Raw genomic sequence first — 27948 nt, 5'->3', positions numbered from 1 at the left:
TTTTTTTTTACATCATCCTCATTAATCATTATCACCATTTTGAATTATAGTACATATAATAATCATATACATATGACCATCCAACCCGTTTTACACAAACAGCCTTATCACATTCACATTCACTCAAACAAACTTCAAAAAAATAAAAATAAAAATATCCTAAAAATTAGCCCTTTTTCTTCTTTTTATTTTAAGTAAAATCAGAGGGACTTTTTTAGGATATTAAATTTTCTATTTTTTTTTAATTTGGATTGATAAAGATGGTTTACCTGCCAATTATATTCTTTGGTTTTCCATATTATTTTAAAAAAAAAAATCCAAAATTTTGAAAGCAGCTATTTATTGAGAAAAGATAAAAAAAATAAAACTACAAAAGGTTTAAACATAACAAGGAAAAGGCTAAAAACAAAAAACAACTGATACATAATAAAATAAAAAATAGATTAAAAATAGAACCTAATCTAATCCCTGATAGTAAAAACTAAAAAGACCTCACGTGTGAAGTTCTTCCCTTGATAGTTGCATGCTATTGATCTTATTCTAGTCTTTTAATATTTCAAGTCCACGTCAACATAAACTTTTTATTTTATTTTATTTTATCTTATTTTATTAATTTATTAGCTTGGTCTGAGAAATCACAGTATAAATAGAATACCTGAAAGCCAAAAAGAAGCATCACTGAATCCCTCTTTCTTCTTCAATGGTGGGTGTTGAAACGACGTTCAACGGCGTCGGAAAGCCATGATCTCGTCTCGATCCTCTCCGGCAAGTCCAGAGACTTCCTCATCCGCCACAATGGGGATCAGGTTCCGATCTTTTCACTTTTTATCTGTTAATAAATTCTCGAGTTCAATATTTGTTGTTGTGTATTAAGTTTTTCCAAGTGAAAACTAACTTCATTTGAATGAAAATTTCAATATTTTCAGGAGATTTCGTTTAGGAGGTGATTGGTTCGTAGTATCACAACGCAATGAGATTACTATGATAATGAGATTGAAAATGCTATATGCCAATAATCATGTTGGGTGGAAAACTCATATTATATATTAATCAACTTAATAATGTTCTAAATTTCTCAAAATACCAATATATATAATTTTAAATAAATTTAAATTTAAAGTAAAAAAAATTGAGATAAAAAAATAATTAAATTATAACATCAAAAATTAATTTTTACATAATTTTCCCAAAATATGTTTATATCTAAGATTTTGACTAAATTGAAAGCTAAGATAAAATGAAATTTTTACATAAAAAATTAATTATAATAATAAAAAATTTAAAGTTGAAAAATATTCCCAAAAAAATAACATCATCCAAAATTAATTAAATTTTTTTATCCAATGAGTAAATATGCAGTCTATTAAAATTATTATTTTTTAAACAAAAAGCATATTTGTTCAAAAATAAAAAATCAATTTACCGCCTACATGGTAACCCAACATAATCTGTTTTAATGATAATGAGATAATAAAATTACTTGATAATATTATAAAATTGGTAATCACATATTACTATCAATATTACCACCGCCGCCAATCCAAATATGGTAGACGGTAATGTTCCCTGAACCAAGGCCTCTTAGGGCTTTAGTTTAGTAGGAAAGATTATTATTATTATTATTTACTCTAATTGGATCTTTGATTTTGTACTGGTGGATTGAAACTATGAGTTAATCCTCAAAATTAATTGCAGGTTAAAGACTAGTGATCTCAAAGGAAAGATTGTGGCTTTATACTTCTCTGCTTCATGGTGTGGACCTTGTAGGAGGTTTACTCCAAAGCTAATTGAGGTTTATGGTGAGCTATCTTCACAGGGAAAGCAGTTTGGGGTTGTGTTTGTGAAGAAGCATTCAATGGATACTTTGCTAACATGCCATGGCTTGCTATTCCATTCTCTAATGATAAGACAAGGGATAGCTTAAATGAGTTGTTCAAGGTGAGGGATATACCACACTTGGTTATCCTCAGTGAGAGTGGAGTTGTGCTTACTGAGGAGGGGGTGAAGGTTGTGAGAGAATACGGCGCGGAGGCGTACCCTTTCTATCAAGAGAAGATCAAACAATTCCAGGAGGAAGAGGTTGCAGCTAAGCAAGCACAAACTCTTCGCAGTGTGCTTGCTTCTAACTCTCGTGATTTCTTGATTTCTTATGACGGAACTAAGGTGAACTCTTATCTAATCATTTTACATATATATATATATATATATGTGTGTGTGTGTGTGTAACTTGAGATAATCTAAGCTTCAAATGATGGAACTACGGTAAATTCTTTGACTGATCATTTATGTGTGCATGCGCCCGGTTGTGTGTGGGTGTAGCTTCATATGATCTTTAGTTTCAAATGATAGGATGTGTGTGTGTAATATGAGATGATATTAGTTTTGAATGATAGAAGGTGAATTCTTAGACCGATCATATATATATATATATAAGAAAAGATAATCTAGGTACATCCCTAAAATATTCATCCTCTAAAAATATATATGTCAATTGAGATGGATATATGTTAGGTACCTGTGTCAGAGCTTGAGGGGAAAGTTGTAGGTATCTACTTCTCAGCAAGCTCTTTCCCTGGTAGCAGTGAGTTCACGCCATTGCTAGTGAAGGTGTATGAAAAGCTGAAGCAAAAAGGTGAGAATTTTGAGGTTGTGCTAGTGTCATTAGATGATGAGGAGTCAACTTTCAATCATACCTTTGCGAGCATGCCTTGGCTTGCTATCCCCTTCAAGGACAAGGCCTTGGAAATTTTACCCCACTACTTTGAGCTCGAGACACTGCCGATGCTTGTTGTTCTTGATCCTGATGGGAAGACTCTGAATTCAAATGCTGTTGAGCTTGTTGAAGAACATGGTCATGAAGCTTACCCATTCACTCCTGGGAAAATTAAGGAGTTTGAAGCTGAAATAGAGGAGATGGCAAAATCGTGGCTAAAGACTCTGAAGCATCTTCTACATGAAGCGCACGAGCTAGTATTGACTCGCCGTAGGCGATACAATTGTGATGGATGCAAGGATGGAGGACAAGGATGGTCCTTTTACTGTGAACAATGCGACTTCAATTTGCACCCTAAGTGTGCATTAAAGGATGCTGGAAGAACCATGCCTTGGTCAGCCTAGCTAATGAGCAAGGCGAAGAAAAAACTAGCAAGGAAGGCTATATATGTTTGTGATGGAGATGTTTGCTACAAAGCTTAAGGCTATTTGCAGCGACTAGTTCTTGTGCTAAAAATAAGAGATTGTCATCTTGTCTCATATCAGTGTGTTTCCTGTATTTCGTATTCTGAATGTATTGTGATGAACTTTGAATCCTTAATCTATAATGAGTGATTTTAGTGTGGTGATTCTATGTATTTTGAATGACTGTCTTTTCTTTCTTTTCTTTATTAAGGATGAATAAATGTTGAGGCTGAAGGTCTTGCATGCATTTACTTCAAGGAAAAGAAAAATACTTGCATAAAACAAATATGCCCTCATGAAAATCAAGTTTAATAAGAGACTCAATGAGTTTATTATCAAGGTAACAGCAAAACAAGTGATGAAGAGACATGAACTCTAGACTCTATGATGAGCTTCAATGGCAAACAAGATGTGATACTAAACCACATGAAAAATAAGTATCTTCACAAATTCATAAAACTAACATTACAAAAAGTAAAATCAGAGCAACACAACGATATTAAAGAGGCTCAAATCATTTTCTGGTATTTGATTAGCCAAAGGAAATGAGATAGACATAGTGAATAAACCAAATGTGAAAATTAAACTTTCTTTACTTTCTGGTCCTCTATTCTAGTTCAATTAGAATATCATATCTCCTCAAGATAACCAAGATGTATAATCCTTTTTTTTTAACCAACATCTCCAAAATGATTGCTATTATTTGAATTCTTCCAGCACAGTATCACAGCTCATTTTAAAAAAGAACAATGATTAATTACCTCATGCATAAAGTTTTCCGCATCACATTGTTGCTCCATGCTTTTCATAAGCTTCTTCTTAGACAGTATTACTTCGAAAGAAGTCTGCGAAAGACCTCTAATAGCACCTTGAGGGAAGACAAGAAAGAAATGCTAGCAACCTTCAGTTACATGCATTTTTCCAGGGACCTAACATGCCAAAAAATAGCACCAACGAATCATCAGCCACATAAAAACCAAGGACCAAGATTCAGATAAAATATCAGTCATTTGCCAAAGAAAAAGAAAAAAAGACTACATAAAACATTGCACAAACCAAAAAAAAAAATCATAATCACCTGTACAGGGCAAAGCACTTGTGTTCTGGAGGAAGAAAAGAGGATATGATCATTTAGGCAGTGAGTTCCATGACCTTCCTTCTAATTTGATGAATAGAAGAGTTCAAATGCTTGATTTCTTAAGAACCTTGTGTAGCCATCTCATGAGCCTTATGTTGTCTTCTCATAAATTTTCTTGTGCGAAATTTTGTCGGCTTCCTTGCTCTAACAAGACCCCTTTCCCTCATTTTTTCCAGTTTTTCCCGGCTGCGTTCTAATTGGGTTTTCATAACCTTGTCCCTGGTTTCTTTAGGCAACAAAGCCAACTGTGCAAACTTCTTTGGCCGCAACTGCCCCAGTTGTTCATGTATATCATTGAAAGCCTGAACTAAACTAGCTCTCATGAAATATCCATCTGTGAGCTTCATTGAGTTTGTTTTAGGCAGAGATATTGCATCCTTCAACTCTAGGTCAAGACAGAAGGACGAGTCCTTCAGCCACATCCTAAGGGAGTGAGCCTTTGCCACAAGGAGCCCGTCACGAGTTTTAGCAAGGCAGAAACGGTGATCCCATCTCCCAAAGATAGGCTTTCAGTGTTTTATTTAGAGACACCATGTTGTATTCTGCACCCCCTGTTATTAATACAACAGACTTTGGTGACTCTGGAATCCCCTGCAGTGATGCATCCTGACACAGATATAGACAATGTGATCAGATGCCATATCCCTCAGAAATACAATGAACGTTATAAATGTGGCAATCCATGATCTTAAATCTTGAATGAACAATAGCGTGAGATTTAAAGAGACACATCCCATGACAAACATGGAGAGGCAGATAATATTTTCGGTGGTATCATTGAGCATAGAAATGCAAAATTATGTCTTACACAACCAATGATTTCAATTGAATGGTAGCGCTTGTTAAACTTTTGAAACCAACTCCATGTCGAAACAACTATAGTGATATATCTGAAATTAAAGACAAAAAAACTTGATCTTCTATAGGCTAATTTGATGATGAAAAAACCCCCAAAAAATGCTTTCTAGACAGTTCAAAGAGCACAAAAGTTATCTCAATCATGCAAAAAAACATTAACTATAGCAAACTTTAAGATGCCAATATAGTCACGAAGTTCATTAGAAAAGTATGTTTGAAGCACTGACTTGCATGAGATCAAGCCATAAAGTAAGAGCAACAAGAGCGGCACCGCCAGAGAGTTTCCTGAAATCAGCTCCCCAATCTTTCTCAGCAACCCTGCATCATTTACAAAATTGTTAGATCATACCCCCAAAGCTCGGAAGAGACAGGAGAGACTGCACTTGACATCTAACTGCTACAGTGGCAAAATGAGAGTAATGACTATATATGCATATATTAAAGATAAACAAAAAGAATATGACATCATGTATTATGATATTACCGGAACAAATTGTGGCGGTAAATGCTTTTCTTGATAGCCAATTGCAAAACCCATGATGCAGTCGCTCGTCTTTCAAATGCCCACAGTAGATCTTCAACTGCATTGACAAAGTTAAACGCAGCATTATCTTCCATAGGCCCCAAATCTTCAAGCAACCGGTCCACCTCCACAATCAGTGAGTCAGCTTTCTCTGTCAGCAGCCTGCATAACATGAAATAGAGGTTCTAAGAAAACAACAAACTTGAATGGTCCCAATATTCCGCTCACTGTAGGGAATGACATGAAAATAGAACCTCAATATGCACCATGTTATGTGAGAGTGAGAAAAACAGAGCAGTTATTGTACCTGATCGGAATATCAAAACCATTCTCCTGCAGTGCATTTAGGAGCAACATTGCATCATCAGTTTGCTCACATCTACTTGCAGCCCTGATAAAACAAGTCCAGATTCTATGATCTGGCTCCACACCATCTCTCTTCATCTCCAGAAGTTTTGTAATTCCCATGTTATAATCTCCCTTCTTCAGGTAAGCATCAATAACAGAACTGAAAGGCAGTGTACTGAGCTCCATCCCAGATGCTTTCAAGTTATTGAGAATGTTCTCTGCTTCCTGAGGATGCCCACCTGAGCCATATGAAACCATAAGCAGGTGCATCGTAGCAAGTGATGGCTGTACACCAGCTTCTTTCATCAGAGAAAGCACATTCTCAGCTTTAGAATGGTCTCCGGAGTCTCTATATATCTTCATCATAATATGGTAAATTAACCGATCCTGTATGCAAACTTTTGATCTCATATTCTCAAAAGAGTTCCTCAGCCTGTTCCCACAGTTGTTCCTTAGCACATGCAGCTAATAAGCTTTTGTATGTATCCATCTTGGGCTCCAAACCCTGTTTCTTCATATCATTTAGAAGAGAAAACCCTTCTTCAGGCCTCCTGTCCCTGCTGTACATCACTATAAGAGTGTTGTAAGTGTCCTCATCAGGTTTGTACCCTGCTTCTTGCATTTTCCTGTAAGTCTCCACTGTCTTCTTAAAATCTTCCACTCCAGTGTACATTTTGAGAAGTGAGTTGAAAATGGAAAGGTCAGGCTTAAAACCAATGCCTTCCATCTCAGCTAACATCAGTTCAACATCTCTCAATCGTTTTCCACGGCACAACAAAGCAAGCATACTCCTATACAGATGCATTGTGGGCAAATATCCTGCAGCCTTCATGCCATTGTAGATCTTCTTCACCTCAAAGATATTCCCGACTCTTGCATAGGCATCCAGCATCATCAGAACTGTACTTTTGCTAATTTTGAAGTCCATATCTTGCAGCTCCTGAACAACAACGTAGAGTTCATCTAGCCTCCCGTCAACAATCAATGCTTGCATGAGGCCATTAACAGAATCAATGGTAGGCTGAATACCATCTTTCATCATGGTATTGAAGATTGCCCTTGCCTGCTCATAGCGGCCATTTGCAGCGTATGCATTTATCAGAGCATTCCAGATTTTCCTATCAACTAGTGACCGTAATCTGAGATCCTCAACAATGCTTTCTGCTCTCTGCCACATCTTTAGCCTGCCATACGTCTCTATCAAATTAACATAAATAGAAAGATTGATTGCAATGCCAGCTCTTTCGGCCTGATTAACCAAGTGATGTGATGTTTCCGGAAAACCCATCTTGCAGAAAATATTGATCACACTCTCATAAATCTTCCAAGAAGGTTCCAGCCCAAGAAATTTCATGTCTGAAAATATTTGAGAAGCTTCATGGAAGAACTCAGTCTCTTCACAGCAGATGATCAAGCTTTCATACATGTTATAACTAGCACCAATGGATTCAAAGTTGCACACCCTCACCTTATTGTACTCTGCTATAGCAGCTTCTGCTTTGATGATCTTTGCACAACATGAAAATCGTAGCTTCTGCTATCAAAGTATGTGAATTGGGCGCATTTTCCTTTAAAAAATTGAGTAAATCATGCATCTCAGCATGCCTGCCTGATGAAACGAATGCATTCATGATAGAAAACAAATTCTCTCTTTCGGGCTCAAATCCTGCATCAACAGCACGTTTCAAAACTTCGGCAGCTTTAAAGAAGCACTCCCCTTTTACAAGAATTGACAAAATCACTTTCGAGCTGAACCCAGACTCCTCCATGTCCCTAACAACCTCTCTAATCTCCTCATCTTTACTCTCCTTCGCAAGAACGCCAAGCATAACACCATAAAGTCCCTTATCTGGCCTAAACCCATCCCGCATCATCTCCCTATACAACACCATTGCCTTCCTCACATCGTTAGACCTCAAAAGAATATCCACCATCACCGAATAAGCTAAATTGTCGGGCTTGATCCCTGACTTCCTCATAAGCTCAAATGTGCGAACCGCCTCATCTCGCATGCCAGCCTTTGCATACCCGCAAATCAAAGCACTATATGCCCTCAGTGTCGGCCTCACCCCAGCCTCCACCATCTCCCCCATCACCCTCTCCGCCTCCGTCACCTTATCAGCCTTCCCCAACGAATCAATCAACACTGTATATGTCACAGCATCAGGACTACATCCATCCTCTCTCATCTCTCGATACAACTCCACAACCAAATCCAACATCCCCATTTTCCCATACATATGTATCATCGTATTATAAGTAATCTCATCCTTCTTGAATCCAGCATTCACCATTTGCTCACAAACTCTCTCAACCTCCTCAACATCACCATCTCTCGCAAATGCATATAACAAAGCATTATAAGTGACAGCATCCGGTGAAAAACCTCTCTGACCCAATTCATCAAACACCCTGCGGGCATCCCTTGCCATACCACAGCGAGCATAAACAGACACCATACCATTATAAGTCCACAAATCCGGCAGGCATTTCGAAGCCTCCATGCTCTCAAAGACCTCCACTGCCTCACTGAAGCTCAAACTATGCGAGCAAGCACTAATAAGAGTATTGAAAGTGATGGTATCGGGACGAAGCCCAGCATTGCGGACTTGCTGGAGAAGCTCACGAGCAGAGCCAGGAACCATAAGGCCGGCCTTCGCCTTGGCATTGATGAGAGTGTTGAAGCTCACAAGATCAGGGGCGATGCTCCGGGACTTCATCTCTTCAAGAAGCTTCTGGACGTCGTTGAAACGGGCGGCGCGGGCGTAGACGCCCATCATGGCATTATAAACCTGGACGGCGACGGCGGAGGGGTTGGACTCCGGGTCGGCGCAGCGAGCGAAGAGTTCCTCGGCGATGAGGGTTTGGCGAGCGCGGCCGAGGACGGAGAGAATGGTGGAGAGGAGGCGAGGGCCGGGGGAGTGGCGGCGGTGGAGGGTGAGCCATTCGAAGACCTCGAGAGAGCGGCGCCAGTTGACGTGGCCGACGGTTTTGACGACGAAGCAGAGGTCGGTGGGGGTCATCTGCACGGCACGTGAGTCGAGGATGTCGGCGACGAATTCGGATGGGTTGAGGGCGAGGATCCGACCCTGATAAGAGCTCGACGCGCTGGCGCCAGTCTTTGGCTCGCTTCAGAGCCAGCTTGTTCAGCTTTTTGGCGCGGGTTCGGCTGCGTTTGGAGTCAAGTGGCTCGGCGGCGGGAAGCGGGTTCGGATCTGATTCGGATTCGGGTCTGGAGGTGGATCCGATTGGGGGATGGGAGGGAGAGGGAGGGGAGAGGAAGGGGAATAGTCGGTGAGATTGAGGTTGGGCCATCGGATGGAAGGTATTGAACGGTTGTAGATGAAGTCTGGTGAGGGTTCGCCGGAGGTGGTGGTGGTGGTGGAGCCGGCGGAGTGGAGCCGGCGGGGAACGGCGGAGAAGACGGTGATCGGAGAAGCGGTGAAGGAGATTGATGGCATTGTGATAGAACGAAGCATGAGCGGGAGTGAAAGGGAGGGAAGAAGGCAGAGAGATATAATTAGAAGGGTCTGTGCTTATCTCTAGGCAGATGAACGGCCGATTTTAGATAGCACATATCTCGAGGCATATCATAAAGAAAAAGATAAATCATCGGTTTTAAAAAGTTATAATTTTACCGTTTATTTTTATTTATTTTTTTTATAATTTTTGTTATAATTTGATTATCTAAATATAGACTATTAACGATGTATGTTCAAATAACTAAATTATAATAAAAAATAAAAATCATAATTTTATAAAAAAATTTATAAAACTGGATAACCAAATTAAGAATATGATAGGAGACTGTTTAAATTGTTTACCCTAAATTATATATTAAATTTAATTTAATATCAATTAAGATAATAACTTTCCAGAATCCAATTGAAAGACAACTAAACCAACACTAACCAAATGTGAAAAAAAGTGGTGATGAATTCTCATTTCTCTTTGATAGTAGTAATTGTAGTAAACTCTAATCCAATTCTTATCTTAATCTTGACAAGTAAAAGTAGCACAAGGGGTGTAAAAAGGAAGAAAAGAATAAGCCAAAAAAGGGAGAAGTTTAATGTTACAAAATGTGGTATGTTGTGGCTTGGGTTACTACTCCCTCTTATCTTGTTCAAGATCACCATTTTGTTGATCTTCAAGTTTTGAGTTCAGTGTTGTACTGTAATCTGGTTTGGTGGTTGTCCTTTGATGAGAAATGTAGCTGGTTTTATCGGTGGAAGAGAGTTTTCTCTGTCGAAATCTTCGTTGCTTTCCGTCTGAGTATGCATACCTGACGAGCAGTGAGACAGAGATTTCTATGACAACTGTAAAAATAATAAAGAGATGTCTTTCAATGGTAACTATGTTAACTGGAATTGACAATCTCAGTGAAATGAACAAAGGAAATGATGAAAAGCATAAATGAAATGGAGAGAACTACCTCATTGAGTTCTGGGATGGCGACCAGAGAGCACAGACGACGCAAAGAAGTGAGAAGGATAAGACATGCCAGAAAGCCGGAATGATCCAAGCATTTTCCCATCGTTCATTGTATCCATCGGTCGACTTGAAGTAAACCTGCAAGAAGACCATGGCAAAAGTTTTCATGAAGTAATAATCACAGTGGAGTTACAAATACAAAATTGTACAATATATGAACATTACCTCGAAGCAGATCCAACAGACAGATACAATGGTAGCCGCGGCCAATGCATTTCTGAATTTCATATAAATCTCTAGCTTTGCCGCCATTCGTCTAGCCTGTTAGATTAACATATCAATTGGTGTTCCTTCATATAAGAACTAATGGACATTAAGGTAGTAAACTAGTGTAAATTCAGCTACACCTGGAGTTTGTCCAGTGTTTTGTATAGAGATCTGAAAATCCAAAGAATGAAGAATCCATCCAAGAGAGCCACTGGAAAAACCAAGAATAGCCTTGCTTTACCAGAGAGATCACTTACAGCTCCTACATTCTCTGCCACTTCAAGGACCTCAGAAGCTAGAAAAAAGGTTGCTCCAAGCATCATCACTTTGGAGGTAAGGCCACCAAGAGTAGGCCTTACAACTCCAAATCCCATTGAAACAACAAGGATAAGCACACGCGCAACCGTCCGCTTAACAGCACCAAAGGTTACTGCCCAAAATGTGATCCCGCCTGGACGAACACCGGTTTCATTGAATTTAGCATAATCAAAGTACCACAATGCCATTTCAAACATCCCCAATGCGATAACAAGTGTTACACAATTCTGCAGTGGTATGACCTCTCTCCAAAACTTCGCGTACTTGGGAAAACCAAAAGATACCAAGTACCACAAAGGCAAGAGACATTAACCCATAGAAATTCATGAGAGGAGCCATCCTCCCAGGAAGATACCCAGTTGGGTTTTTCCATATGGTCTTGCCTTCTACAACCAATCCATCAAGCGATGAATCACAATAAACGAAGTACAAGTTATACATCCCAGTCCTTAATATAGGTATCGTTTGAGACGGTAATGTTGCAACAACTTCATTTCCTTTGAAGGAAGCAGCTAAGACTTTTGGCCAACCAGGGTTCTTCGCAGACTCACGGTGTATGATAGTCCCCTCTGTACAAGCACCCAATTTTGCAAGGTCAGTTGTGCAGCAAACGGCTCTTAGACCACCATATGCTGAGCCTCCGATAGTCTCACGATCTTCAACCTCGAAAATTATGGCCTGAACCATCACCTCATCAGTGTCTTTCTTCTTGGAAGCAAATTCTTCAGACCTCATAAATGTGATCTTTTCAAATCTAATTCCATAAAGACAATACAAAACATTGAGTTCATCACTTCATTCTCACAATTTTATCTTGTAGATTCAACCTACATATAAATTCAAGTTGAGTTTTTTATACAAAAAGTGAGATAACAAAAGATACTACAGAACAATAAAATTCATTCTTTTACATGAGCTCTTGAATCATTCTAAGCTTTACAACTTCTTCTACCATTAACACTCCACTGTAAACAAATTTCACTTCCTGGAAATTTTCTCTCAATTCTTTGCAATACTACTCAATTAACACAAAAAATTCTAGTAAAAGCATGAAGGTGTTACACTATTTCCATTCCAGCAAACAATTTAGTAACCAAAACAAATGCCAAAACAAAAGCAACAGCACTAGATCTCAATTTCCAATCAAATATCTCGAGAAACTACACTAGATCTGAGAAGGAATCATATAGAAACTAAACCAGTAATAAAGAGGATTACCGAATGGAAGCCTCCTCGCTGGCAAGTCCAGTAGCATTAGAGCCAGGAATGGACGCATAAAGGCCCTCACTTCCACCATAAAGCACGAACGCATTCCCCTTGGCTGTGAACTTCTCGCCAGCGTAGTCATGGACGGATGCAGCAGCGAAATGGATAAGGAACACGGAGAGGAGAAGCAGAGCCAATGCAAAGCTATAGGAGCCATGGAACTCCGCCATTGAAGCTAGAAAGGAGTGGGAGAGAGCTCGGAGAACGAGCTGGATCTGGTCTAATGGAGAGAAACGCAGGGGTTTTGGGTTTTTATAGTCTCTCTTTGTTCGTCGGTGAAGAAGAGAAAGTGTATATATATATATATATATATAGAGAGAGAGAGAGAGAGAGAGAGTAAATTATCATTTAGTCCTTAAAAGTTATATTAATAAAAAAGAGATACTCGTTTACTTATTATTTAATTTTGATTTAAATTTTAAATTGGATTTATTTTAAGTAATGTTTTATCAGCTTTTTGGAATGGGAAGTAAAATGAAATAAAATAAATGATAAATAATTTTGTTGAAATAGAATGGCAAATAATTTTGCTATTTTTCAGGGTGTGGCAAGTAAAGTCTCAAATAATTAAATAATAAATGATAAATAATTTTGTTGAAATAGAATGGCAAATAAGAATTTCCATCTACACTGTTGATATTATAACAAAACCTATTAAAAGTCTATTTAAATTTACCAATATATATATATACAATTTTCTTGATTTAAATATTATAAGACAACAAAAAAAAGGAGTAACAAAACTGTCTTGATTTACAACAACTTTGATTTAAATAAATTATAGAAAAAAAAATACATTGTCAGTAACACAATGTAAATAAAAATAACTGAAAGTCCAGTGAGCTTGAAAGAACATCTGATGTGAGTGTTTAGAGTTCATCATGCTTTAAAGCTTCTGCAAAATGGGAACCAGTATTAATATAACATGGTTAGAATTTCGATTTATATATATATATATATATACTCATGAATATATATGAAAATACCTGCAGATATATCTTTAAAGAAAAATGAAATTTCTCGTGCAGCAGATAGGCGAGAATCCGAACCATGGACACAATTCCTTTCAGTGCTCGACCCGCACATAGCTCTAATGCTGCATGATAAACTCGAGAAAAGGTTAACCGGAAATTCTACAGTTTCATCGATGAAAGAAAATGGTTAATGTGCAGTAAAATATTGAGCTGAGAATAAACTGTTGCTCACTCAATTTGTGCAATTTTCATTGTTCATGGTCTCATGGTTAATTGAACATGCCATATGTAATTTAAAAAGTAATTATTTAACTTCTTTAGTTTTCAGATGTGTAATCTGCTACTCAAACAATTGAGCTCCTGCCACATGACTTGAGAAATTGAATGTGTTCAACAAGAGAACTAAATTGAATATTTTTTTACTTAAAGAACTAAGTGATAGATCAGCAGTGGCTTTAAAAGAGATTGTTTGAGATCATCTCATGTTGTTTTTCTGAACTGAAGAATTAAGTAGAATTTTGTACATTTAATAGCAACTGAATGGAAGTTGGCATTCATATCCAAAAAGTCCAAAGAGAATTACATAAAAGATTGCCAAGCAGATTTGCATGTACCACTGTACAGTTTGTAGTATAAGATGGGTCAAGAAAGGTATATTTTTATTGGGAAAGTAAATATCTTTTTCATCATCACGACACAAAGTAAACGATTGCATAATAACTAGTTATGTACAACATACAAACCTGTTAGGATGAGAAATTTTGGCCTGTTTTGCATCAGTCGGTCCAATTAAAGAGCGCCAATCAGAGATTGCATTATACTTCTCGATAACCATAACAAGAACTGGACCACTAAACCATTGATCAAATTAGTCAAGCATATAAATCATTTGTTGCTAGTCAAACAGATTTATACTTTCTACAGTAAGGAAACAAAATCGAAGAAACATGCACATAAGTATGTATGACAACGCAAGAACAGGTACAACCATAAAACTCAAAAAGATGGCCATCAGCGCAAAAAGAGACAAGTTCCGGATACTGCCAACTTCATGCAAGTAACAACTGCAAACATACCAAGGGCATGGTACAAGGAAGAAAAAGAAATGAACATACTGTTGCAAGAATAAATGGTCATATCTGCATTAGAGATGCTTCTAGGCTTTCTTCATATAACAGTCCTAAGTACTTAACTCGTCTATTTAATCCACTTGTAAATCGGTAGCAAGGAATGGGGAGGTTTGTCCTATTATTTTGTTGAAATTGTTATTGATGATATTCAAGAATGTTGTAATACAAACAACCAGAAATGTGATATTAAAATTTATACAATACTAGCTTTCTAATGTATATATTGGCCCTTCAATACTGCTATCTAATGGTGGGTTGTAATAATAGCATTATTCTTTACATATCTGTGATTTAAAGTCTATTAGCGAGGCATTAATTTGAAGCATTTAGGCAAAGGATTAGGCTAACTAGGCATTAAAAAGAGAATTCTTAAGTGTTTGAATGGGCAGAGGACTAAGTCTGCTATGAAAACTTTGTTACTTGGATAAATGAGAAATTAACAAGGGCATTATTTACTAATTATACTTTTCTTACCGCTTACATAATTAAAAAAACCATCCATATCTCAATATAAGTTTCAAATAATGTAAAAAGTATGTTTATAATTAGTATAGTACTATTACAAACTAGAAATAATAAATTATAGGTTTTTTTTTAAAAAAAAAAAACCCATATTTTCACTGTTTATTGAGATTTTAGGTACTTGTATTTGCTAAAATGCCTCCTATTTCATTCAGAAGAAAATAAACTCACAAGAATATCAAATTCAAGAATTAGATGAGAATGATGATAGTGTCACGACATGAGATATCTCATGTATACTCAAAGTGAAACTCGCATTAAGTATAAATTGTTCATAAAAGGTTGTTTGCCAAAATTCATGAGATAATACATTAAGGTTTAGTGGATGGTGTTTATCTATAATTTTCACTAAACTAGGTTAAAACATAGCATTAAACTTAATACCCATGTTCTGGATATTAATCAGGACTGACCCCGCCTTAATAACATCCACTTAATACCCAATCAAACAAATCCAAGAAAACTATGTTTATCTACAACAAATACCTTCATGAGAACAAAAAAAGAGAATGAGCCTTGGAACTTCATAATGTTAATTAGAATAAATGAAAGCAATAATACCTCATCATATATCTAACAAGGTCAGGGAAGAAACTTTTCGCCGAATGTTCAGCGTAAAAGAGCTTCGCTTTTTCTTCATCTAGCTGAATCATCATCTCTCTTACTATACCAAATCCTGATCTTATAATTGTCTTCTTTATATCATCAGTATAGTTACCAAGCAAACCATCAGGGTTTGATCATTGCCAATGTCCTCTCTTTCTCCGAATCCGCATTACATATATAACTACAATCTCATAGAAGAACACACCATAACTGACACAACACTCAGTGAAACAATCAGAGTTACGTAAATTTCATCATATAATAATAATAATGATAATCCTACATTGATTAATGCAATTAGTTTGGACTTACAAAAAAAACTCATTTTTTTTTTTTGTTTGAATCAACATAATATTTGTTTGGTTTGCATCTGATAAAAATTTTCAATGCCAGATAAAACATGAAAAGAAGAGATCCATTGAAAAGCTTCAGATCAGTACATTTTATTGCCAAAATCTAATAATCCAATAGTTATCAAGAAAAAGAAAGCAGTAAACACATCAAGAGTCCAAGACATCAACTTTTCATAATCCGAGTGGTTTTTAGTGAAATTTATCTTCTAAAAATCCAAATTTCAGTGCGAGAAACTTAAGAGAAACATCAGCGAATGAAAATATCAGGAATTTAAAGAACACTGTTGAATTAGGAGAAAATTAGTTAGAATCGATCCAAATTAGTGTCATTAGATTAGAATTCAAGCTCAAAAGCGACGATAAAAAATAGAAATTTTTGAATTTTACCTGAGAATCAGGAGAGAAGAGAAGATGAGCAGCGAAACAGCGATCGAATTCATGAGGAATGGGGAAAATCTGAGAGGTTTGTCTTCTTTGCGAGTGAAGAAGGGTTTTGCTTTCTTTTTACATATTGGCCCTTGGAAAAATTAAAATGGGTAAAGTTCACAATTGGTCCCTCAGTTGTGCCCAAATAATGTTTTTTTTTTTTTCAAATTCATCTTAACTGAATTAAAAATTAAAAAAATTATATAATTTAAGGACTAAATGATGTTTTATTTTTAATTTAAGAGATCAAAATCTAGGAACTAATTATAGCTTTGACCACGAATTAAAACTCATTGCATTCTAAAATGTCTGAAATAATTTTTAATCTCTCATCAATTTTATTCTCTCTTCTATACCTTATTTTTACAATTTTTTTTACAACCAATATATATATATAATAACCAATATATATATATATATAATATATATACATAGACTTGTCCTCAGTACGATTATAAATCTTATGTCTCTATGGCAACTAACATCTTTACAAAAAAAAAAATTATAAACGAATAATCTATACAACACAGGTAGATTTGAAATTTAAGTAACTTGATTTTCAACCGTTGGATGAAATCCAATGATCTTCATTAAGTTTTGAATTTCTATTACTGTATATATAAATAGTAACACAATAAAATATATGATACATAATAATTTGACCTGAACTACACCGTTCATGATGCACAATCATTCAATCAATTCCAGTCATTGAATCTGATTTTTACTAGATCCATAGTTAAGCTAAAATAAACCTTAACACCAGTTTGGTCAATAGTACAAATATTTAGTAACTGTTGTTTGACACTATTGATGTATTTACTATAGTAAAATATGTCTATCTCTCCCAGACCTTTTGAACTCTGAGGACGTTCTCAGAGTATGTTTTCTTATATATATATATATATATATATAAATACACACACCTATCAAGAGGGAACTTGCTTGCGAAATTCCAAGTTTGCCATTTATCTTTTTGTTAACTCCATAGATGTTGCAATATTGCGAAAATTGAAGTGCTTGTTCACTCAATATCTTATGGCCAAGGGTTCAGCAAACATTTTCTGGTTTTAAACTTAAAGATATTTTAAAAAAAATTAAAAAGTAGCAATTGTAGCATATGAAGAATTCCCATCATGAAGTAGAGCAGATCACCAATACACAACACACACATACATTCTTTCTACTTTTTAAAATACAAAACAAAAATAATTGTATTTCACTGCCAAAATGACAGTCTTCCATGCTTGGAACTCCACTCCTAATCATTTATCTACAGATTGCTCAGCAAAAATCTTATGTTGGGTTAGAGCACTACACAAAAAAAAAATTCTAAAATGAGATCAGTGCACTATGTTTTGCTCTAAATGAGGGTTAGTTTATCAACTGAGTTACCTGCAGAACTTTACCACTTTAACAATCACAAAGAACCAGTTGTTTGACTTGTTTCATTCACTGAATCATCCATCTCAAGTTCAGCTATCAATTGCTCAATATTTCTCCTGTAAATAGGCATGTAATGGTCATTGATCATCATTTGCGATAGTCTCAGTTTGCCATACAACGACCTCGGAGTTGAGAAAATCCCAATCTTCGGCTTCTCTGGTTCAATACAGTGATCTTCCTCATCACTGCCGCTATCCTTATCGTCATCATCTTCGTGTACTGGCTCGTCGGGGAGTATGTTCACAATGTGCATAATCTTGCCGGGTGGGTAAAATCTCCTCATCTCTGATGTGGGACCGGGAAGGAGGCTCTCCGATGTGCTCTCAGCCACCTCCGCTGCCGCTGCATCCTCCTCTTCCCTTATTTCCTTGGCAATGTCAGCTTCTTCTTCAGTTGCCGGTGGTCTGTACAACTCATTCTCAAGCTGTTGCCATAGTTCTACCTCTGTCATGCTATCCTCAGTCCTTCCATGACCCACAAGATCCTCACCCTCGCTGACATCATCTTCATCATCCCGGTGAGTAGGACCATTCCCACCACCATTTGCCGAACACTGGGCTTCCATCTCAGAAGTCCAGCCTTTACCCTCGGATGTGACTACCTCTGTTGTTTCCAATGTAATGGTTTCAGTTGCTGTTCGGAGAGGTTCAGAACTGGTTATTGTTGAGCCAATGGATATTGTGCTTGATTCTACAATGGAACCTTTGTTAGTCCGACGACGAGGTCCAATACACGACCAAGAGGATAACCGTAATGGTTGACGGGTCCATGCAGCCTGTGCCACATTCCGAGCTCGCTTCATCACGACCTGCAAAGTTAAATAAATCATAAGCCTATAGACTACAGGGTCACTTTCAGTCATAAGTTGGAGCAAGATCCATACACAACAAAGAAGGCATTTCTACCCTACTTGCATGTACAAAAACACCATTTACCTTCATCATGTACATGTTCCTTTTTATTAATCTTCCAAAACATAACATTTTGGTACCAAAAAAACAGGTGCAAGGTAAAGATCACTAGTATTGGATTCTTGTCCTGCTATAGAGATGAACATAATAATACACACATCTGGAGGTTTTGGTTGTGATTTGCAAGGTTGCATTCACGTATGTGTGCGAATGCAGTAGGTTGCCCTTGACACATATTTAGATGTAAGTAATATACACATATAGAGATCCCATTGTAACACGCAATCATGCAGTCATAGGTTTATGCAAATTCACTAGGTATCAATAGACAACCAAATTATAAAAACAGGGCAGGTCAATCTAGAGAGCAGACCTGAGTTCCAGTGGATACCGGGCGGAGGATTGCACCAGCACCAGCAACCCTGGCTCTAGCACTGGCTATGGATGGGAGACGAGATCCTAGTGCAGATGCAGAACGATACACCGTGCTAAGGATTCTTGTTTGCTCAATTTGATTACGCAGATCATTCAGCCATGCTGATGCTGTTACCTGCCCAATAAAATTTACAAAATTATTTTTTTCCAATACAAACATTTCCATAAGAATTTGTCAATCTATAATAAAACATCACCAGTACCCTCATTTCTCAGATAAACATTCTAAGAGGAGCTTCTCTTGGAAAAAATTATGTGGAGCCCCATCATACTGCACATACGTTGCTTTGAGATTAGTGATTAAGTTATTAATTTTGATTAAATTATATATGAATTTCATAGTTCACCAATCCCAAAGCAACACATATATGGTGCACCAGAGTCCTCATAATACTTTCTAATAGGAGCTCCTCTCAGAATCGTTTCTCTGACAATAGGATTTCAACTTTATATTGCAGTGAACCTAGCCGGTATGTATTTTATGGAATACAACAATTGCTAGTTGAATTGCAGATGCAACCTTCCATTGACCTAGCTGGATTACTCTTACCTATAATGTTTAGATCTAGTTGAGAAAGAATGGAGTAAATGGTTTATGCAGGACTCTCAATCCATTATCATTTTGCAACATCTCCCATTCTTATAATAAAAGATTTGAAAACAGTCTTTTAGGCAACAATGGAATGAACAAGAGGGTGTAACATTAGCAGAACATAAACTATTTCCAAACCAATTAAAGGCATAATTAACATCTCCTGCATCTGTACTAAAGAATCAAAGTTTTAGAATAGAACCTCAGCACGTAGATCATCTACAGAAGCCGCAGAAAAGGTAGGCACAAGATCAGCTCCGTTAATTACTGAGGTGATAAAGTCCACACCTGACTCTGCCAACTCCCATGTCATACAGGCAGCTGCATGTGGAATAAAATGGAATTAAGACAAACACCACCTTTAAAAGAATATGCTATGCATTACAATATAATTCTTTAAATAGTACAAACTCATGAGATGAATCATAGTTAACCAAATACAAAATGGCCTGCTAATAGTCTAATGCATAAACTGAAACTCACAATGCACCTAAGCGTAAGCAAGTGAAGACTACTTATTGAGTCCTACGTAATTACACCTGATATTGTTCTTTCCTCAAATTTATGCATTAGCATTATTGATTCTCAAATATAACTAAGAAGCAGACCGCGCAAACAAAATGTTCCAGCATCAACATTTGACCATCTAGTCTATCTTACATAGGCTAGTACAGGAACCAATCACGCAAAAGGGCACAGTTTATACACAAACAAAAACATGGTTCTTGGAGTAAAAGAATAAAGCCATGTGCCACCATGAAGTCAGAGAAAAGGGACATATAGTTTAGATGCAATTACTACATAAACTGATGTAGCAGAATTTTCTTGTGTGTTCCTTATAAACTGTATGTGATATCCTTGATTAACATTTGAAGCACAAAAGTAGACAATAATCTTGCAATAACATCTCAAATAAGCATTGGCTCCAAACTCAAACTACCTAAAACTTCCATTCAAAATGGCTTACAATAGGAGATACAAATGTTTGTTTTAAGAGAAAACAAAACCTGGAGCAAATGTTACACAAGTGGTGGTGGAGAAACTCTTGTTGTTCCCGCAAAACGTAAGTCAAAAGTGCTGCTGTACCTCCACCAAGAGAGTGCCCCACTATCTGAAGGCAAATGTTCACCAAATAAATAAATAAGCCACTGGTGTCATGAACATAACAAACATCAAAATGTTTCAAACAAGCAATAAATGTCAGAAAAAGTCAGAGGACTCACAACTAAACAGAAGGTAAGTAAAATAGGCAGTACGTGATGCTACAACCATCACTTAGATATATATGTAAAGAATTAACATTCTTAGATCAATAAAATAACAGGCTGAAGCAACATTATTTTAATACTATGGATATTCAACTCAGTAAAAATCCAATACGAACTAGCATGATAAGGATCACCTTTAGTTTGTAATCTGGATAGTCATGCAATGCTTTTGTGAGACAAGGAGTTGCCAGCTTTGCAATCCAACGTGCAGCTGCAACCATTCCACAGTGTGCATAACCAAGAACTAAATCACTGACGCCACCTTCTTTTATAACAGTATGATGGAATGGCACAACTGCACCAGTTGCAGCTGTTAGTGTATCCCTGATGCTATGAGTTCCTCTGATCAGAAGCAGAATACAGTTTGTGTTTTTATCAGCTATAATTGTAAATGCTGGCTTCAAGATCTGCAAGAAAAGACTTATTAAAGTTAATCAAGTCAACATCATACAATATTACCTCAAACAATAGATAATACCAGTAGAATTTCACAGTCTCTTGTGAATCTAGCAGAACATAATTTCAAGTTATCAAGATAAATAACACAAGATTACTCACTCCTGCTTTAGGTTCTTGAAGAATAACATCTTCTTCAGAATACCCAGTTGCCTCCAAAAATAAAGGAAATGGTTTTTTCGAAAAATGCCAACAAAGGGTCAGCAAATTCAACAGGTACTTGAGTTCGGCAGTAATCTGTCCTCCTCTAAGTTGTACACTCTCTTCTCCAGCATAGATACTTGCCACATGTAGGTTCCCCTGTGTGGTGCAGATAAAGAATAAAACCAAACTCTTCAGTCATTGCACCAAAAAATTTAAATAAATAAAATAAAATAATTGAAGACACAATTTTTTAGGCAGAAGTTTCTTTCCCTAAGGAGGCAATCAGCAGGCAACAACAGTATATTGGTGTATATGTCGTTTAAGTTTAAGAATATTTAGATAATAGTTAGAACAAATAGAACAACAAAAAAATTTAGTGCAAGAATCTGATAACTATCATCACAGTACTTCAGAGAAATATGAGCCACTGTTTTTAAAAGATATCATGAAAAATGAAATTTTTAAAAGAAAAGAAGCATGATAGTCTTATGCTTTAGTTATCTTAGAAAACCAGCAAAGTATCTGGATTTAGTCCAATAGATCCCAGCCTATCTTCCTAGAACAGAATTTATGTGCAAGCATATAATAACCTAAGCCATTTGAATAATGTAAATTAGAAACAGAAAGCTCCTCATAATTAAGTCATTTCATGTGTTGAAGCCTCTCCAAAATAAAGATTCATGTCAATATGCTGGTGTTCAACCTTAACCAACTCCAAGTGAAAATACATGCCCTCGCTGTCCTTCATGACAAGCTTATCACGAATAATAGCTTGGCATCATGTGACCATTCAGTAGTTTAAGAAACTTCAGGAATACCACACATAAAGAAGAGATGAGCAATGCTGCATGAACATCTGTCACCTTGACTAAATAAGTCAATAGAGGGCTTCCTACATAGAAGTAAACACTGTGACACATTTTGCTAATTGAAACTTATCTTGCTATTAGCTCCTCTTGATGGGTTCTACTAACATATAATTAAAACTGATATCATTCACTACTGCCTCCTATAGATAAGAAGTATGACTAATACTTAAAATGAGTAGAGTTTATACTAAAAATTTAGAGAATTGATTGAATCTCTGCACCATATTTTGAATGGCTATAACATAAAATGATAAAACGCATGCCAAAGAAAGATGAAGAGTGTTTACCTACCTGCCTCTTCAAGAGAAAGCTGATGCCAAAAGCCAGATCTCCAATTGGCCATTTCCCTAGAGTCTCTGAGTATGTAAACCTTAAAGTCTCAGATAAGGTTGATATGGTCTCCAACCATGTTGCAGGGGCCTGTGCAGGCCTCCGAGAGACCTGGTTCCTTCCTGAAGAAGAGGGATTCAATGGCTCCCTGCTGTTTTCACCATCTTCTCCTTCTTCACACTGAGCAGCCTTAAGTTTCTGATTCAGTGTGTAGTAAAGAAGGGCAGCTGCCCCTGCTGCAGTCGCCATAGTCGCAGTCGCCATTCAGTCCAACTTCCAAATCCAAGAACACTAAAAATCTTCTTCTTTTATCAAAGAAGATACAAAACATTACAGAAACTTGAGAAGAATGGAAGAATTTCTCTTGAAAATTGAAAAAAAATTAAGAAAATAAAACTCATATATGATCTCTCTGTGATCAAAACACCACAAGAAATTTAAGATTACGAAACAAAACATCTCGATCCCCCGAACCACAAAAATAAAAAAAAACCAATAAAAGCACTGATCAGACACAGCAAAACTTCAAATCAAGAAAACTCTACAAACTTTCCCAGAAAAACAATAAAAACAAACCCAAAATCGCCTCCAAATTAGCAAAAATCCATCCATATCAAAAGAAAGATCAAAACCAACCCAAGAAAACCTATTACAAGACATGGAGACGCACAACCAGAGACAAAAGCAACCAAAACCCAGAAGATCAACAATACAACATCCAAAAACCCTAGATCTCAAGAACTAAATCAAACAAAAGGCTTGAAAAACATCATCGCATACCTAGATACAACTCCAATCAATCTAAGAAAGTGAGAAATTCTTCTCTCCAAGTGATCAAGGAATGATTGGGAAGGAGAACGAGGAGAGATTTCGATCTTCGGAGTCTCTGAAGAACTTCGATGGAATTGGTTTTCTTTTTGCTTTTCGGCGAAGCGATCTTTTTTTCCGCGAACGACGAAGCGAGACAATGAACGCGGCGTCCACCGAACAAGAAGAAAACATGACTCGAAAACCGACTCCATTTCATATTTCTCACGACTTTTGCACTTACTCACTTTGCCGACTCCTTTTTGTGACTCATCCGATGTGGCACTTTCCCATTGGCCAGTCCCATTATCACTTTGGGTCAAGTATTATTTGCAAATTAAACCCTACAAAGTATAATAACTACATACACACACCCTACAAAGAAATATGAACATGATTAAAGACAAAAAGATTGATGTTATTATGTTGACATTATCAATGACAGAATAAAAAGTAATTGCAAAATAAAATAATAATAAAGAAGTAATAATAAGCAATCAATTGCAAGGAAAAAAAAAAGGTATCATCTTTAGTCTTTACAAGTCACACAAAGTCATAGAACAAAAACCAGGAACCCTGTTGCTAGTATTTCCTATAAACCAGCAGATGTTATGAATATGAGAGAAAATTTAACCTTCGGTTAAGAAGTATTAAGTTTTATCATATTTTTTCAACAAGTGGAAACATCAATGAACATCATGTAACACATTGTATAATATTGAGACCGAAGAAAAAAAAATCCGATAGTTTTAAATGTAGGTGGCTGCCAAGCACTCATCAACCATTTCTAAGAGTCGGGGGTTTTCCAATGCGGCGGCTACTCGTTCTTTATCGTTTAACTGTTTGTTCACTGCAAGTTAGGAAAGGAATCATTTGTAAAAAATCATAGAAAATGTTCGGGTAGTGTATGAAGCACGAGGGCAAAAAAACCATACCGGCGGCTTCGGTAGCATGAGTTCCAGGTGCTACTCTAATATCAACCTGCAATAATGCAAGAAGAACAAGTTGAGTGTGACTACAAGAAGACAGGCTGAGATTGAGCTCAGATCTTGATGTGCATAGCATAGAAATGTATTTAACACGGAAAAGGGGCAATTTTGAGGCAGTACAACCCGAATATATTGCCAACAACCATACTTAACATGCAAATGTTATGAATACAATGGAAGAATAAAATTCCAAATTAATTACTTGTATGATGAGCTATAATCCGTACCTGAAGACATGAAGCATTTAAAGAAAAATAAAAAGTAAAAAAACATAATAATCCATCACTTTACCTTAAATACAAAAATGATAATAATGATGATGTTAGAATTGGAAAAACATAATAATCATAGAAGACCTTTGATTATTTTCCACTACACCCAAAGTAGCTCCATGGGTCTTGGACCCAATTCCTCATCAAAACAAACTTTCAGTGTTGATTAAGATGGCACAATCATTGCTTGCTTTCACTAATGGAATACTTCAAAGATATTTTTGGAGATCCACACTGGAATATAATTGCACAAACGGAATTGAGACAGCAAAAATGAGGTTGCATCTTTATTATAAACTTCAGACTATTGAGAGGGTCACCCACTTATAATGAGATATCATAACAAATATAGATGGCTGTCCACAAAATAATATATTGATACCCTTCAATTGAAGTTCGAGGGATCACAAAATTTGAACAAGTTAAACATCAGAAAGTCTATAATAGTAAAAGAGGTACATAACACGCTTCTCTATGCAGTGGATAAATACAAAGTACTTAATGCACCGTGGAGTAAAGAAAAGGATTCTCAAATAAAGGGATAAAATTCTATGGAGGCAATTTGACACATAGTTAAACCAGCAGCAAGGGGAAATAAATATAATTAGTTCATTCGTTCTTTCTTAGAGTGAAGTTATAGGTATTAAAGATAATTTCCAAACTACTTCTATATTGCAGAAGAAACAAATTGAGCATACCTTATACCGAGAAGGTAGACTGCGCATTAGTTTCACACGCAGACAAAGTCCAATAACAGTAGCCATACTGCAATGTTCAACCGTTGGAGTAAAAGTCACCCTGAATTACCCATGGTACCATCAATACATTTCTCAACACAGACACACACACAAGACACAAATTTCTTTTATTTCCAAAAGAAAGTTTCAGTTAAACCAGAAACTTACCTAACATAACTTTGCTGGTCATCAAGTTCAATGGAATCTTCTGTTACCACTTTTAACTCTTCCAAGGAATATGGGTGTTCTGGGTCCTTTATATCTCTAACATGTTGTACAAATTGTCAAGGAATAAAAACCATTTGTCATAGGACTGAGAGTAGATATAGAGCAGATTAACATCCACAAGTCATGCACTGATAGAACCAACAAGAACCAATCATACGGATAAGATTAGTTTTGCATGTCCACGATTCCCCACTCTCATAATGTTTTTATTTCAACATAAAACACATCCTCCCCAAACTTTTACACTAAGAAAACAGCTTTGACCCAAAATAAAAAATAAAAAAAGATTCGTGAAAAGTCTTAACCTTTTAACTAAATAACAAGGTTCAGAGTGAATGATTTTCTACACATATGACATATTTATTCTCTTAGTAACTTATTGTATATTAATCTCCTTAACATTACAATTGCATAAATATACTCACAAACTCATAAAATTTGTCAAGATACCTCTAGAGACCAATGTTCAGCCAAGAAATTATCAACGTGCCGTGGCACCTATAAATTGTTAATTGGTTTGCTTCTCAAGTCTAATTAAGCACACTCAACCAAGATAAGTGTCATCAAAACAGTACGATTCTGAGATATTACAAGCTGAAAAAGAACTAATACTTAGATAATGTTAGATAAATATGCATAAAAACAACACAAGTAAATGTATATAGTTTAGTACGATAAAGGATATCAAAAATTTCCAGCTGATCGATGGGCTCTACAGCATACTCATCTATAACTACTGGTGAGCTTCGTAGATGTCTCTCTTTTCTTTCATATACCACAGGATTAGCATTAATCAACCCTGTCACCATTATTCCACTGCACTAACAGAAAACCAAGCACAAATTATTATCTTTTCCACCTCTTCCATTCCTATTTACCAAATTACAATTTCAAGCAATAAATTCACAACAATGAGCAAAGTTACAACTTTTGATTTCCAGAATTCATAAGAACTCAAATTTGAACCACCAAAAGCAAGAGGACAGATCAAAACCTTAGATAAGCAAGTAAATAACAAGAAATCCATAAACAAATTCAAAAATTCAAAAAAATCAACCGCCGAACTTAAAACTTTTGATTCCCAGAATTGCCAACAAGATCAAAACCCTAGAAAAATCAAGTAGATACACAAGACAATAAACCACAACCCAATAAGTACAATCACATAGCGAGATAATTCGATTTAAATCCAATAAATCAAAAACCCTAGAGACGATTCTAATTCAAAGAATTCAACAAATCCCTAACAATCAAAGGATTCAAGAAACAATCATACATACCCGGAAGAAGATACGAATCCAAGAAGAACTTTTTTCAATCTCTCTCGCGGATTCAATCCCAGAGAACTCTCCCCGCGATCGATGTTTGATATATAGTCCGAGAAGAAATGGTTCTTTAAAATAATAAAATAATAAATAAATAAATAACCAGGGACTTGAAAGCAAAATAACTCATTTTTAAAAAATATGTTTAATTTACATTAATTTATGTAGTTATTTTAAAATTTTAAATTCCACATTAATTTTTAAAATATTCTAGGAATTCTCTCCGACTTCGAATCGGAATTTTTAAAACTTTGTTTAAAATTTTGTAAAGAGTCTTTGGGATAATATTATAAAATAATATAATTAAATAACATCTACCATAAAAACTATTTTATATTTTAGATTTTAAAATTTTTATAGACATTTATTGCATAAATAATTAAGTGATATTAATGTTTTTCAATTATTAATATTATAAATAATATAAATAAAAACTTAAATATTATAACAAAAATTAAAATTATTCCTTCAAACACTTACATCTACTTTAATAATATTTATAGATATGCAAAAAAAATACTAATAATAATAATAATAATTTCTTAGTCTATTGTAAATGAATCTCTCTCTTGATCTATTGTCACTAAATCCCCTATGTAAATCCTCTCAGTAAAATATTTGTGTCTCACTAAAAGACGAACACAAAAGGTTAATTTTGCATATATACAGTTGTACACGCCTCTAACATATATATAGATATATTATTAAAGTAAATTTTTTTATTATACATTGAAAATATAAATATATATATATATATATATATATATATATGTTTAAACTTTTAAAAATATTAAACAGCTAA

General features: G+C 35.9%; 5 protein-coding genes and 1 long non-coding RNA gene across 6 annotated transcripts; all 6 read right to left on the bottom strand.

The window, feature by feature from the left end:
* Positions 1-405: 405 nt before the first annotated feature.
* LOC120256904 lies at positions 406-4098 on the bottom strand. The gene is made up of 4 exons (XR_005535456.1): positions 3939-4098; positions 2694-2875; positions 2516-2619; positions 406-829 (listed from the first exon to the last, which is right to left on the bottom strand). It is a non-coding gene; the product is annotated as an uncharacterized LOC120256904 (long non-coding RNA).
* Positions 4099-4260: 162 nt separating this feature from the next.
* LOC120256902 (pentatricopeptide repeat-containing protein At3g18110, chloroplastic-like) lies at positions 4261-9514 on the bottom strand. The gene is given in 9 exon segments (XM_039264571.1): positions 4261-4782; positions 4784-4921; positions 5401-5491; positions 5658-5858; positions 6004-6464; positions 6466-7554; positions 7556-9133; positions 9135-9316; positions 9319-9514. Coding segments are annotated over 9 exon segments (4335 nt in total). The 5' UTR covers positions 9506-9514; the 3' UTR covers positions 4261-4374.
* A 470-nt stretch (positions 9515-9984) lies between these two features.
* LOC120256899 (transmembrane protein 87A-like) lies at positions 9985-12576 on the bottom strand. The gene is given in 6 exon segments (XM_039264568.1): positions 9985-10326; positions 10477-10613; positions 10701-10796; positions 10883-11320; positions 11322-11814; positions 12279-12576. Coding segments are annotated over 6 exon segments (1560 nt in total). The 5' UTR covers positions 12497-12576; the 3' UTR covers positions 9985-10148.
* A 450-nt stretch (positions 12577-13026) lies between these two features.
* On the bottom strand, positions 13027-16351 carry LOC120256900 (probable nucleoside diphosphate kinase 5). The gene is given in 6 exon segments (XM_039264569.1): positions 13027-13221; positions 13313-13422; positions 14044-14151; positions 15514-15686; positions 15688-15739; positions 16299-16351. Coding segments are annotated over 6 exon segments (522 nt in total). The 3' UTR covers positions 13027-13195.
* Positions 16352-17614: 1263 nt separating this feature from the next.
* LOC120256897 lies at positions 17615-23940 on the bottom strand. The gene is given in 9 exon segments (XM_039264564.1): positions 17615-18591; positions 19068-19244; positions 19924-20042; positions 20729-20768; positions 20770-20832; positions 21124-21396; positions 21548-21745; positions 22750-23093; positions 23569-23940. Coding segments are annotated over 8 exon segments (2007 nt in total). The 5' UTR covers positions 23053-23093; positions 23569-23940; the 3' UTR covers positions 17615-17757.
* Positions 23941-24103: 163 nt separating this feature from the next.
* Positions 24104-27189, bottom strand: LOC120256898 (protein AE7). The gene is made up of 6 exons (XM_039264567.1): positions 27102-27189; positions 26507-26637; positions 25762-25867; positions 25555-25654; positions 24531-24576; positions 24104-24445 (listed from the first exon to the last, which is right to left on the bottom strand). The coding sequence occupies exons 2-6, from the start codon at positions 26628-26630 to the stop codon at positions 24345-24347; spliced, it is 477 nt and encodes a 158-aa protein (XP_039120501.1). The 5' UTR covers positions 26631-26637; positions 27102-27189; the 3' UTR covers positions 24104-24344.
* Between the last annotated feature and the right edge of the window lie 759 nt (positions 27190-27948).

The sequence above is a fragment of the Dioscorea cayenensis genome, unplaced genomic scaffold (genome assembly GCF_009730915.1).
Source record: "Dioscorea cayenensis subsp. rotundata cultivar TDr96_F1 unplaced genomic scaffold, TDr96_F1_v2_PseudoChromosome.rev07_lg8_w22 25.fasta BLBR01001714.1, whole genome shotgun sequence".
NCBI lineage: Eukaryota > Viridiplantae > Streptophyta > Magnoliopsida > Dioscoreales > Dioscoreaceae > Dioscorea > Dioscorea cayenensis.
Note: the sequence above shows the minus strand (reverse complement) of the source record. Positions and strands in the feature narration are given on the sequence as shown.